Genomic DNA, 12,149 nt, shown 5'->3' with positions numbered 1-12,149 from the left:
AGTTTCGAGTTCATAATGTTTTCTTTCTGTTGATTTTTCTAAGAATTATTGTTTGGGGTTTCATTATTCTTTTGGTTGGCTAGGAAGGAAGGAAAGAAACATTACCAGTTAATGCAATGATACATGTCGTTCTTGTTTGGGTGGAGGTGAACATGATTAATCTAGACAAATCATTGTGGAATTTCCTTAATTTTTTTTAAAAAAAGACTTGTTTTTGTAAAGAAATATTTTTCAAAAAATTTAACCATCCGAGCATGTAAAAATCACCAAAATATGTACGTTCTTTTAGTTCTTCTCAAGTACCAAAAACTATTCCTTATTCTGTCAGCATTTGTATAAGCGGCAAATATTCTGGCAAATGCAGGTGTAACTGAACTGACCCAAAATGTCCTCATTGAGGGATCTAACAGAATAAAGAATGAAAAACTACAGAATTTGCTTCTTGGATTTTTAAGTTATAAATATACAAAATCATCAAGTTAAAAACAAAACATGTTTTCCAAGTTTTGAGTACTACTCTCAAATTACACAATCAATTTGGTTTCACATAGTAATTGTTCGAGTTCTCTACTTGGTTCTATCCTATTCAGTAATCAAAAAAGGTTTTGCTTACTGCAGTTCCTATTCTTCTTGGTTTTTCATTGTCTTATCTACAAAAAGTACATCTTCGATCCAAGCAACAACGTTGAACGCCAAACTTTCTAGTACTCTAGAATAGCTCTCCAAGATTGCCTTGCCAACATCCTGCAAGAATCAGTATCTCATTTGTTATCTATTCAAGAATGATAAAACAAGTGGAAGTCATGGACTCAAAGAAGATTTGTGTAAAACTTTACCCTATTGAAATGAATCTTGCTTGTGTCCAATGTTGTTTGTGAGAGTTCAGGATACCTTTGCTTCAAACAATACAACAAACTTTCTGCTCGTTCTGCTAAAACATTATTCTTATCAGTTCGATCATCAGTGACTAGATCTTTTACCATGATCCATGATGATTTCGCTTGAGGCAAGCATGATTTACGTCTCCATGTATACATTGAAGCTTCTACTTTGTCAGCAAGCTCTAAAGCTTCATGTTCAGAGCTTATGTTTAGACTGTCAAGGAGCTGTTCAGGGGAAAATTTCTCTGCTGAATACATGTGGCGATACATAGAGTCTCCAACACTTGCCTTTCCACTCTGTAGCAAAATTACCTCGTCATTAGTACTGCAATTTCCATGTTTGTGTATTATAATTTGAGTATTATTTAATCAAACAAGCATTCGATACATGTCATGAAAGGTACCTTAGGGAGTGATGTCATGTATGATTCTGGGATTTCCATTTCAGCAAGGATGCTGCTATTGATGGCCATTGCTGCTTTGTGAATTTGGTTGGCACAATCGCGTTTGTGTCTCAAGTGCTTCCTTTCCTTCTCAGTGATGCCACCAGAAGGAACGCAAACAACTGGTAACCACCACTTCTCTTCCTTACGCTGAGGCTGAGGCTGTACCTGAACAATCTTCCTAAACGATCCAGCACGTGTTGAGTTGTTTGACATGCTTCCTTTCTCAGCATACCAGAACTCTGTGGCCTCAAAACTGTCCAAGATTTCCTGTAAAGATATCAATTTTAGCTTCACCCTGGCTAAATCAGAATCATCATTTGACTGTAAAATTTTTGGTTTTTGGAGATAATAGTTGTGGTCTTACGAGGAGCATGGTATCGAGTTTTCTCAATGCAGGAAGGTTGATGTGAATATCTGACCGCGGCCTGCTTGTCAACGCCTGAAAGTATTGACATTGTGTTAACTAACACTCTTAGATAAGCAAAAACTGAAATGAGAGTAATTCTTCTGCTAATTTTTTTTTTCACCTCAATAGTGGTTCCATCTTGTAGCATCTGTGATGTACTAACAAATTCTACAATGTAATCACATACAGATAAGAGACAATTCATTTCTCTCTTCCACATTATTTTCTTGTCAGGATGTAAAGGCTCCAATCTTTGGTGTTGACCAAACACAGATGCTGAAGAAAAAAAAAACACCACTCAGTAAAACAAGAAACATAACAAAATTTCACTTGATGTATTTGAGCAACTTTTACCATAAAGATTTGTGATAGAGTTTGATATTGTCACTGCTGTTGCTACCCCTTTGCCTCCTCCTGACATGTCTTCTCCCAATAACAGCTTCGAAAATCTCTCCTTCATCAATTCAAGCTCTGTCGATTTTCCAACACAAAAAGTTAAGCAAATTCATATAAAACTTAAAAAAACTTTTTTAACTGTCAAATGTAAAGTTACCTAAATCTACAGTGTCAGGATCATCTGCAATTGTCTTGTGCTGCCTCATTCCTAGTCTCGAAAGCACTGCACGAGTAGGAGACTTCAAACTCCGCGAGCTCAAAGGAGAACCTGTCTCAGACCAACTATTCTCATCTGTATGCTCAGAAAAAGCTGAAGTCTCTGAGTTTGTTCTGCAATAAGCAAAAGAATTGCCACTCAACGTCGAAAGACCTGTTGTTTCAGTTGGTGATTGATCATCCACAGAAGAAGGTGATGGCTGATATCCATATCCCACATCATAACTTTCATCAGTACTTGAAATGTTATCCATTTTGATCAGTAAACTCCGCGATCAAATCTGCATTGACACAAAAGTAGTTTCAAGATTTGTAAGCACAAGTTCAAGAAAATTGATGACTGATTTCAAACCAAGAACTTTTATAAAACCACAGAATCTTCTACTGCTAAAAGCAAAAAGTAAAATAATTTATACTCTTTAGAGACAAAAGCAAAAGAAAAACAGCATGTGTCATTGTTAACTATAACTTTTTATACTAACTCTCTGAATATGCAGCAAAATTTGTAAATAAAAAAGCAATCTTCAAGATGAAGATTAAAAAAAAACAAAAACAGAATTTTCAAACATTTAAAGCCAAACGGTAAACTATTCCTTTTTTTTTATGTTACCTTTATAACAGTCACAGATTTTTTTTGAAAGTTTGAAACTGTTCCCTCCTTAAATTTTCTTCTTTTTTTTCCAACCCCTTTTCTTCCAAAAATCAAATCTTGATTTATTTCATCAAAAAATAAAATAAAATCAAATCTTGATTTATTTTTTCTCAAGAAAAATCAAATCTTGAACACCCTTTTGCTAAAAATGGCTGATAAAGTTGTGGACTTTTCTTGAAAATGTACAATGAGGCATGCATTATATGGTTTATATAATTTTTTTAATAAATTAATTAAAATTTTATAATATGATTATATTAATTTTTAATTGCATGATAAATATATTAATGTTGTACACACGAATGAGCTGGTCCATGAGATGCTTCCTTGAACTCAAGGGATGTATTGTTATGAGGTCAATTAAAATTTAAAAATTAGATTTGGTGGAATTAAAAAAATTAAAGAATTTGTCTTTACTTCAGTTATTACAATTTAATAATCAAATTCTTATTCACCAAAAAAAAGTTTTTTATTTTCTTGAAATGAAGGAATTTGAATAAGTGGGGCGGTTATTAATAAGTTTTACAAAGTTTGGATTAGCTTTAAAATTAGAGATAAGCTGGCATTTAGTTGATTATTAGTTGGTTAATTAGATTCAATATTGTTAAATTGGTTCTTAATAAATTTTATAAAGTTTGGATTAGATTTAATATTAGAGATATACTGGCATTTAGTTGTTTGTTATTTAGATGTAATATTGTTATTTGGTTTTCAATGAATTTTACAAAGTTTGGATTAAATTTAAAATTAGAGATATACTGGCACATTTAGTTGTTTGTTATTTAGTTAATTAGATGTAATATTGTTATTTGTTTTTTTAATAAAATTTTCAGAGTTTGGATTAGCTTTAAATTTTGAGATGTACTGGCATTTAATTGATTAATATTTAGTTATAATTAGATGTAATATTATTGGATTATTACAATATGAGTTATTGGCGACCAATAGATAATATTTGGAATATATATTCAATTAAAGGTAATATAAAACTTTACGGTGATATTTTTTTTCCAATGTAGATTTTTTGTCAATTTATTATCTGTTGAGAATATAAACTTGCATTTTTGAAATCTTGATAACATGTTACAAAAGAATTATTACGACGCATCTAGGGATAACTAGATTTTTTGTCACTACTTTTATATTGAAGTTGTGATTTTATTCAATGAAAGGTTAGATTATAAGCAAATTTCATTCATAAGGACAGAAAAAAGAGTAAAATAAACTAATAATTATGACAATAGAAAAAAGAAAATAAGAAAGTATGAATAACCAAGACAATGCTTATTTTTTTAATATATAAAATAAATAATAGGGTAGTTACTATTGTCGGGAGTTTAAGCAATGAGGCATGTGAATATATAATTTAATAAAGCATATAGTATTTAATTATATTATGGAGGACTTGAAGAAAAGAATATTAAAAAATAGGAGTAGAAGGGGATGAATCATTCTCTAACGAAGAAGTTATAAGTTAGTGGAAGACGTGCTTGCAACTCTTATTTTCTCTTAAGCTCATGTGATACATAGCAGTGCCGGAGCCAGGATTTCAATAAGGGGGTTTAAAATCTGAAAAAATAGACACACGAAATAGTCGAAGGGGGTTCGCCATCTACTATAAATTATTTTAACCATATATAAATAGTATAATTTTCCGCCGAAGGAGGTTCGGATGAACCCCTGAGAATAAGATGGCTCCGTCACTGATACATAGGGTGTGCTCGGTACGAAAGTAAAATATTATTTTAAAAGTATTTATATATAATCTAGACAAATATTATGCGAGGAAGTAAAAGAATAGATGGTAGGGATGGAGGCAACGTTGTGAGGGTGAACATGTGGTATACTTGTAGAGCTTATTTTCCTCCGAAAAATTATTTTTCTTCATTTTTAAGGAATTTATATTTTCAAAAAAAATATTTATAAATTTTTTTGACCAAGCAAATACGAGAATATTGAAAAATATGAACACATCCATAGTCTCTTGACTATTTGCTAATAAAATATTGAGGTTTAGTTAAATGGCTCTTAATATGTGCAAAAACATGAATCATAATGGAATTGTCAACAACAATAAACAAAGAAAAGGAAAAAGAAATTCTTAACAAAGTTCGACTAAATATTATTTTTCAAGAAATTCATATATTTTTCTCTTTCCTCTTTCTAATTTTCGGCCATAATTATCTTGTAAGAGATTATTTATAAGTAACTTTTAATAATAATGAATAGTTTAATAATTTTATAAAATAAATTATAAAATTAATAATCATTTGAGAAATTAACTCATGATTAAGATAATTCACAGAAAAAAGTATTGAAAAACTAAAAACTCTTGTACTGGAAGATATTTCAATCTATTTTTTGCTTTACAACAACTACATAAAATATCTTTTTTTTAATAACAAGTGATGGTAAAGGTCGCATGCAAAAATAAATAATTTGGATAAACTTTGACTTCCAATAAAATTCTAGTCTTTTGATGCAACTGTGTAAACAAATTAGGGGTGTCAGTAGTTTGGTTCGTATCAATTTTTTTAGTTATTCTATAATGTATAATCGTAACTAACATTTCAAAACTGTCTTAATTATTTTATTTTCATAAGGTTTGGTTAATTTTATTTTTTAAAATTAATATGAGTGGAGATTTCAGAAACATGTTTGACCACTATAACAGTGTTTTCCTTGTCGTGCCTCGAGATACTTGAATTATCCTACTCATAATTTTAAGATGGTACAATGATTTTTGCGCGATAGATTCAGAGACAATACTTATACAACGAATCCAATGAGATTATGTTCAGCCTGAAAGATCTGATATTTACATTGATGGGCTAAACTACTCAATGTGCATTGTGTATCATCTTGAAAAGACAAACATTGATGGCTAATATCACGTTATTATCACGTAAACTGCTCTATATTCTATAAGCTGAATACTATAGCAAACAAAACTATTAATCTCAACATTTTATACAGAGACACCTAATGGTTTGTTCTGTAACAATACTGAAATAGGTTACACACAAGTTTTCTTTAACATCCACTATATGTTATGAAAGTCTCAAACTCCACAACTATCAAGTCCCCCAAACATACCCGAAAGCCAATTAGACGAATGATATGACAGTTTCTGCTATTATCTGAGTTGAACTTAACAGCAACGTAACTCAGGAGATGTATAGCAGATTCCAATGCACCCCATAAATATTTGAAAAAAGGTACCAGACTTACTTTGTAAATATGCAATGTAGGAACAGGAGGTCAGTGGTTTCTTGCCCTTCTCCGCAAAGATCGAGTCTACTGCACATCGCTTAACCAATACTTTGTAATCTGTTCATCCAAAGCAAGCCGTCTTTGTTGGAGCTTCAGTCTTCCATAACATCTTCCAAGGCCAAGTTAAGTCCCAATGACCTGCTTTCTTTTGTAATAAAGTATCAACTGTTCTTGACTGGAAACATCCATATTTTGCTGCTGACCATCACTGGTTGATATCAAGAGTAATAGGTTCCAACAATTGTAAGAGTTGACAAACGTCGATCAATTGAATTCCTCCTAAACAGTAGCTGTCATTCAGAGTTAAGGAAGCATTCAGACCCTTATAATATTGGTCTGTATTATATAACTAACTCTTAAGTAGAATACTACTATCAATTTGGCACGTCATACTTCTGTTTTGGACATTGTTATCTTGTCACGTACGTACCCAATGAAGAGCAAGGTATTTCAAGTGTCTCTAAAGGTGAAACTCACTTCAGAACATAGAGATGAATTATTGAGATTGTCATTGTCCAACTTCTCAAAAATTTTGGTTGGAACAAGAGTCAAGACAACAAATTGGCAAATAAGAGGACAGCTTGAAGAAGACATCGAATTCCACAAATTTATGACTGGGTTTCCAAGTAGATAACGTACGGTTTATTTTTTGTACCTTTCTACACACTGGTTTCAATTAAGCTATAACCCATCTCTTTCTTCAAATTCTTCTCATCCTTGAGTTGTCTCAACTGTTTGACATCTTTCCATCTGCCCTGCTCTGAGTATAGGTTTGATAGAATATCAAAATAGCTGGTATTTTCTGGGTCTAAAGCAATACGCTGTTTGAAAATAGTTTCAGAGATTTCAACTGATACACGAGTCTTTCTACAACCAGCAAGCAGAGTTCCCCATATCCTCTTATCAGGCGCAATAGGCATGTTGTTGACGAATTCAAAAGCTTCTTCTATATTGCCTTGACGACTAAGCATATCAACCATGCAAGCATAATGTGCAAGTTTTGGAGTAACACCGAATTGCTCTTCCATAGCATGAAACCAGTTCCACCCCTCATATTCAAGACCACAATGGCTGCATGCAGATAGAACAGAAACGAAAACAACATCATTTGGTTTTATCCCAGAGTTTAACATGTCTGAGAAACACTGAAGAGCCTCATTTCCATGCCCATTTATTCCATAACCATTGATCATTGAGCTCCAACAGATAAGATCTACGTTAGGACATTCACTGAAAATTGCCTGTCCTTGGCTTATGCGTCCAAATCTGCAATACATGTCAATAAGTGAGGATATCAAAAATGCATTGGATGTATTTCCCAATTTTATCACTTGTGCGTGTACCCCTTCTCCAATCACTTCAGCAGCGATCGAAGAACAAGCCTGTATTAAACTAACATAGATGATTTCATTAGGCTTCTCATTTGCTGATTGCATCTGTCGATATATATCAAGTGCATTACTAGGGCACTCACTTTGGGCATATGCTGCAATCATGGTACTCCAGGCAATAAGATCTTTTGATTTTAGGGGATCAAACAGGCTCCTAGCCGACTCAATATCACCAAAACCGCCATATATGTGAAGAAGAGCAGTCACTACTGAAACACATCCCAGAAATCCCTGCTTGAGCGCGAAGCTGTGAAAACACTGTCCAATTTTAATCTCATCCAGTTGTGACAATGCTCCAATCACTTCACGAATAACACCCTCATCCGGTTCAAAGCAACAATACCTCATCTCAGAGAACAAGCTCAAAGCCTCATTGAAACAACCATTTTCTACGCATCCATGAATCATACTCCTCCATGAAACAAGATCCTTCTTCTCTATTCCACGAAAAACAGTAATGGAAGCCTTCAAACTCCCACATTTGGCATACATATCCACAAGCGAATTTTGGATATTAACATGGGATATAGACGAAACTTTTATTGAATAAGCGTGAATTTCTTTTCCAATACTCAGAGCACCAAGATTGGCACAAGCAGGGACAATCCCCACAATGCTAACATAATTTGGCTCCACACCACAAAGTTGCATTTCCCTGAAAAGCTCAATAGCCTCGACATACTCTCCACTCTTGACACAAGCTGAAGCCATTGCACTCCACAAAATTACATCTTTCTCCTTTGTGTGATTAAACAATTGCCATGCAGTATCCATATCCCAAATAGCGTAAACACCAACAAGAGCCGTTACAACAGGTAGTTCAATTTCAAATCCCATTTTGATAGTAAACCCATGAATTCCTCTCACCATAGGCTGCCATTTTTCGGCAGCTCTTATAACACTTAAAACTGTAACATGATTGGGTTTGTGTTCATCTTTTAGCATTGTTTTGAACAAGTTGATGGCTTCTATGGATTGGTTTTCCCTTACCAAACTGGATATCTGTGATGTCCATGCTCTCACATTTTGTTTTTCAGCAAACTTAATTGGGTCCACGAAAAAAGAGCTTTCGCGAAAAGTTAATGAAATTCTTGACGAGTAACATCTCTTTGACATTTTAGCAAACATCTTGTATGCATGCATTTCCATCAAATGAAATCATTTAGCCTACGCCAAAAACAGAGCTCATAGGACTTGGATTATACTGCATAAATACGTGTGCTAGATGTAAAGAGAAGAATTTATGCATATTCGCATAGCAGCACTGTCTAAAGTGACGAACCTCAAGGCTAAAATAAGAGAAAAACAGTGCTGCCCTTTTTTATCCCTTAATTAGTATTAGTAACCATATATTATAGGTTTTGGCGGACAAAGTTATCTGATACTTATGGTTAGTGGGAGTTAGTACTAGTAACCATCTATTCTAGGTTTGGTAGACAGAGTTATCCGATACTTATTGCTAGTGAGAGGTGATAAGTATGTGAAATTAATCGAGGTGCCACACCAATATTATCTTAGCTTTAATTATTTATTCCGCAAATCATTTTTCAAACCCACTACTAAAGACCAATTAAAATGGAATATTAAATTGAAACGTCTTAATTTTACTTGTATTCCGTTCAATTTTCACTATTGATTTATTTTCCTCACCAAACTGGATATTTTAGACGAGTAAACGTCTCTTTGACATTTTAGCAAACACCTTGTATGCATTTTCACCAATTGAATTCATTTCCCATTCGCCTACTTGTCTGATGAGGATTAAGAGAGGGATTGATGCAGATTTGTTCAAGTAGATCCTGGAAGGAAAAATGAAAAAAGAATCAGCTTTTGGTCCTGTTGGTATTCTGTAAGTGGCAGTTTTATACTTTAATAGCTACTAATGTCCTTGTTTGGATGGTTATTACATATCGTTTCATAACTTATCGTATTTTATTGTATTGTTTTGAAATGCGTTTGAATAGATGGTATTATTTCTTGTTGTTACATAAAGAGCAGGGTATAAGGTACAGTTATTTGGATAAAAAAAAGATTATTAAATTACAAGCAATGGCAAAATGAGAAGAAAAAAAGGTAACGAAGCGATAACACTATAAGATGGAACTTTTCATGGTTATGTAAGGATGAATTTAACATTACCATACAATAAAGTTTAAATAACAATCGAAACAAACACTGTATTCAAAGTAACAAAACGATATGATACTATTAGGTAATAATCATCCAAACAAGTTAGTTCAGCTGTTCTTCTCAGTTGTACAGTGGGGTTTCCTAGTTCAGTTTATCTACTTTATTCGTAAGATTGAGTCCTGTTTATGAGTTCTCATAAATAATTCAGATACTTTTGATCATTTACTGGAGTAGTAGATTCTCTTTTATCATAATCTATTAATGTTTCTCTTTGTTTTTTCTTCAGAGATGGCTTCAATGATCATAAAAGCACAATCTCAGCAGTAGCTCTCTACATGTTAAAATCGTAAGTGTCACATCTAGTAGACTGCTGCTGCCAGGTGATCAAAAACAAAATGAGAAGTGGACCATAATTGCAAAATTTTCAGGGGTCCCTTCTAAGGTGACTCTGAGGTTATGTCTCAAATCTTCCATTTCCGATACAGGCATAAATTGGCGTCTATGTGTATGCAATCCATAAATTTGTAAACCTTGTGAGAGAAGTCATGGTTGCATCAGTTTTCTCTGTGATTTTTCGTCTTTCATGCATTTCAGTTGATATTTTGTGGCTTCAATCAGAGGCGAATCCTACATATTTGTAAGTTGTGGATGCAAGTTCAACAACCACCACCTCTGACTCAAACTATATGCATTAAATTTTGTAAAGCATGTTAGTTGGATGCATGTGACCCATGCCTCTAACTTGAATTTAATATTTACAGGTGCAACCACTATCTTTAAATCGTAGATCAACCTCAAAGTATATCCTGTAATTTCTTGCTTAACCTAGAACTCTCACTAATTATGAGTTTCATGGATTTTAGTCGAGATACTGGAAACTTTATTTGGTGCCTTTTGATGGACCAAATATGTCTGCCACAATACCTAACTATTTTAGAAAGAAAAAGGGCTGGCCAAGAATTGAATATTTGTTTGGTCCCTACAAGTAACGAATTCTGTCAGCACTCAACAAAAGATTAATCATTAGCTTCCTTTCTTACATTGGCTCTTTTATCATTAAAACCATAACATGTCAGTTGGTAAACTGGACACCGTTATACAATATCATCCATGCTCTCTCCTATGGCCATTGTAGTTGCAACTGGAAATTTCACCTATGATATTGGATGCATAAATGGTTTTAAATATTGGTTTCTGAGATTCTGGTGTTTTAATAGATTTTGTTCTTGTGTGCTATATTTGAGGCGGATATGGCTTGTATTAGAGTAAACTTGAAACCTGGTATACCACTGTTAAACTGAAGCATGTATTGTTAGGGATTTAGAGAAGTACGTACAGAGCCAGAGCTATTCTTTGATGACTGTAAGATGAGGCGTATTTACTACAAAGTGATTCCAGTTATTGTTACTGTGAGAAATATAGGAAAAGAATATTATTGAATTGTATTTCTAAATAGTTACATTGAGACCCTATTTATAGACACTACATTGGAATCCTTTTCCAACTAGGATTCCTATTCTTATTCCTATTCCTATTCCTATTCATATTCCTATTCTAAGTAGGAAATACTTATTTCTATTCTAACACTCCCCCTCAAGCTGGTGCATACAAATCATATGTACCTAGCTTGTTACAGATGTAATTAATACGAGGACATGTGAGGGACTTGGTGAAGATATCTGCAAGCTGATCATTTGACTTCACAAATTTTGTAACAATATCTCCCGAGAGTATCTTTTCTCTGACAAAGTGACAGTCAATCTCAATGTGCTTAGTCCTTTCATGAAACACTGGATTTGATGCGATATGAAGAGCCGCTTGATTATCACACACAAGTTCCATCTGATCAACTTTGCCAAATTTTAGTTCTCCCAGCAACTGTTTGATCCAAACTAGCTCACAAGTTGCTGTCGCCATTGCTCGATATTCTGATTCTGCACTAGATCGAGCAACCACATTCTGTTTCTTACTCTTCCACGACACCAAATTACCTCCTACTAAAACACAATATCCGGATGTCGAACGTCTGTCAGAGGGTGATCCTGCCCAATCAGCGTCTGTATATCCAATGATATGCTCATGGCCTTGATCCTCAAAGAGTAGTCCTTTACCGGGAGCTGACTTTATATATCGCAGAATACGAACAACTGCTTCCCAATGACTATCACAAGGGGAAGTCATAAACTGACTTACAACACTCACAGGAAAAGAGATGTCAGGTCTAGTCACTGTGAGATAATTCAACTTTCCAACAAGCCGTCTATACCTTTCAGGATTACTAACCATGTTAAATTAGGTCTTAGGCCTAACTCACACCCCAAAAGCTAGCTCAAAGGGAGGAGGATTGCCCAAGCCTTA

At 33.9% G+C, this 12,149-nt stretch overlaps 3 protein-coding genes across 3 annotated transcripts; all 3 read right to left on the bottom strand.

The window, feature by feature from the left end:
* Positions 1-424: 424 nt before the first annotated feature.
* Positions 425-2,744, bottom strand: LOC102594609 (rop guanine nucleotide exchange factor 3). The gene is made up of 7 exons (XM_006339507.2): positions 2,287-2,744; positions 2,088-2,204; positions 1,855-2,009; positions 1,692-1,766; positions 1,286-1,594; positions 837-1,178; positions 425-744 (listed from the first exon to the last, which is right to left on the bottom strand). The coding sequence occupies exons 1-7, from the start codon at positions 2,597-2,599 to the stop codon at positions 622-624; spliced, it is 1,434 nt and encodes a 477-aa protein (XP_006339569.1). The 5' UTR covers positions 2,600-2,744; the 3' UTR covers positions 425-621.
* A 4,185-nt stretch (positions 2,745-6,929) lies between these two features.
* On the bottom strand, positions 6,930-8,777 carry LOC107062230 (pentatricopeptide repeat-containing protein DOT4, chloroplastic-like). The gene has a single exon (XM_015312623.1). The coding sequence runs from the start codon at positions 8,775-8,777 to the stop codon at positions 6,930-6,932; it is 1,848 nt and encodes a 615-aa protein (XP_015168109.1).
* A 547-nt stretch (positions 8,778-9,324) lies between these two features.
* On the bottom strand, positions 9,325-12,077 carry LOC107062228 (uncharacterized mitochondrial protein AtMg00240-like). The gene is made up of 3 exons (XM_015312617.1): positions 11,783-12,077; positions 10,716-10,770; positions 9,325-9,460 (listed from the first exon to the last, which is right to left on the bottom strand). Exons 1-3 carry the CDS (start codon positions 12,075-12,077, stop codon positions 9,325-9,327), a joined length of 486 nt encoding a protein of 161 aa, XP_015168103.1.
* Between the last annotated feature and the right edge of the window lie 72 nt (positions 12,078-12,149).

This window comes from Solanum tuberosum, unplaced genomic scaffold, assembly GCF_000226075.1.
Source record: "Solanum tuberosum cultivar DM 1-3 516 R44 unplaced genomic scaffold, SolTub_3.0 scf00010, whole genome shotgun sequence".
Taxonomy (NCBI): Eukaryota; Viridiplantae; Streptophyta; class Magnoliopsida; order Solanales; family Solanaceae; genus Solanum; species Solanum tuberosum.
The sequence above is the reverse complement of the archived record's forward strand: the minus strand, read 5'-3'. Positions and strand labels throughout refer to the sequence as shown.

Coding starts and splice junctions, on each gene's coding strand:
- LOC102594609 (XM_006339507.2), bottom strand. CDS start 2,599: ATGGATAACATTTCAAGTACTGATGAAAGTTATGATGTGGGATATGGA. Junction 1,595..1,691: donor AACTCGATACCATGCTCCTC/GTAAGACCACAA, acceptor ATATCTTTACAG/GAAATCTTGGACAGTTTTGA. Junction 745..836: donor GCAAGATTCATTTCAATAGG/GTAAAGTTTTAC, acceptor TGATTCTTGCAG/GATGTTGGCAAGGCAATCTT.
- LOC107062230 (XM_015312623.1), bottom strand. CDS start 8,777: ATGTCAAAGAGATGTTACTCGTCAAGAATTTCATTAACTTTTCGCGAA.
- LOC107062228 (XM_015312617.1), bottom strand. CDS start 12,077: ATGGTTAGTAATCCTGAAAGGTATAGACGGCTTGTTGGAAAGTTGAAT. Junction 10,771..11,782: donor ATATTGTGTTTTAGTAGGAG/GTAATTTGGTGT, acceptor CGTTACTTGTAG/GGACCAAACAAATATTCAAT. Junction 9,461..10,715: donor TTTCTTTCTAAAATAGTTAG/GTATTGTGGCAG, acceptor TTTTCCTTCCAG/GATCTACTTGAACAAATCTG.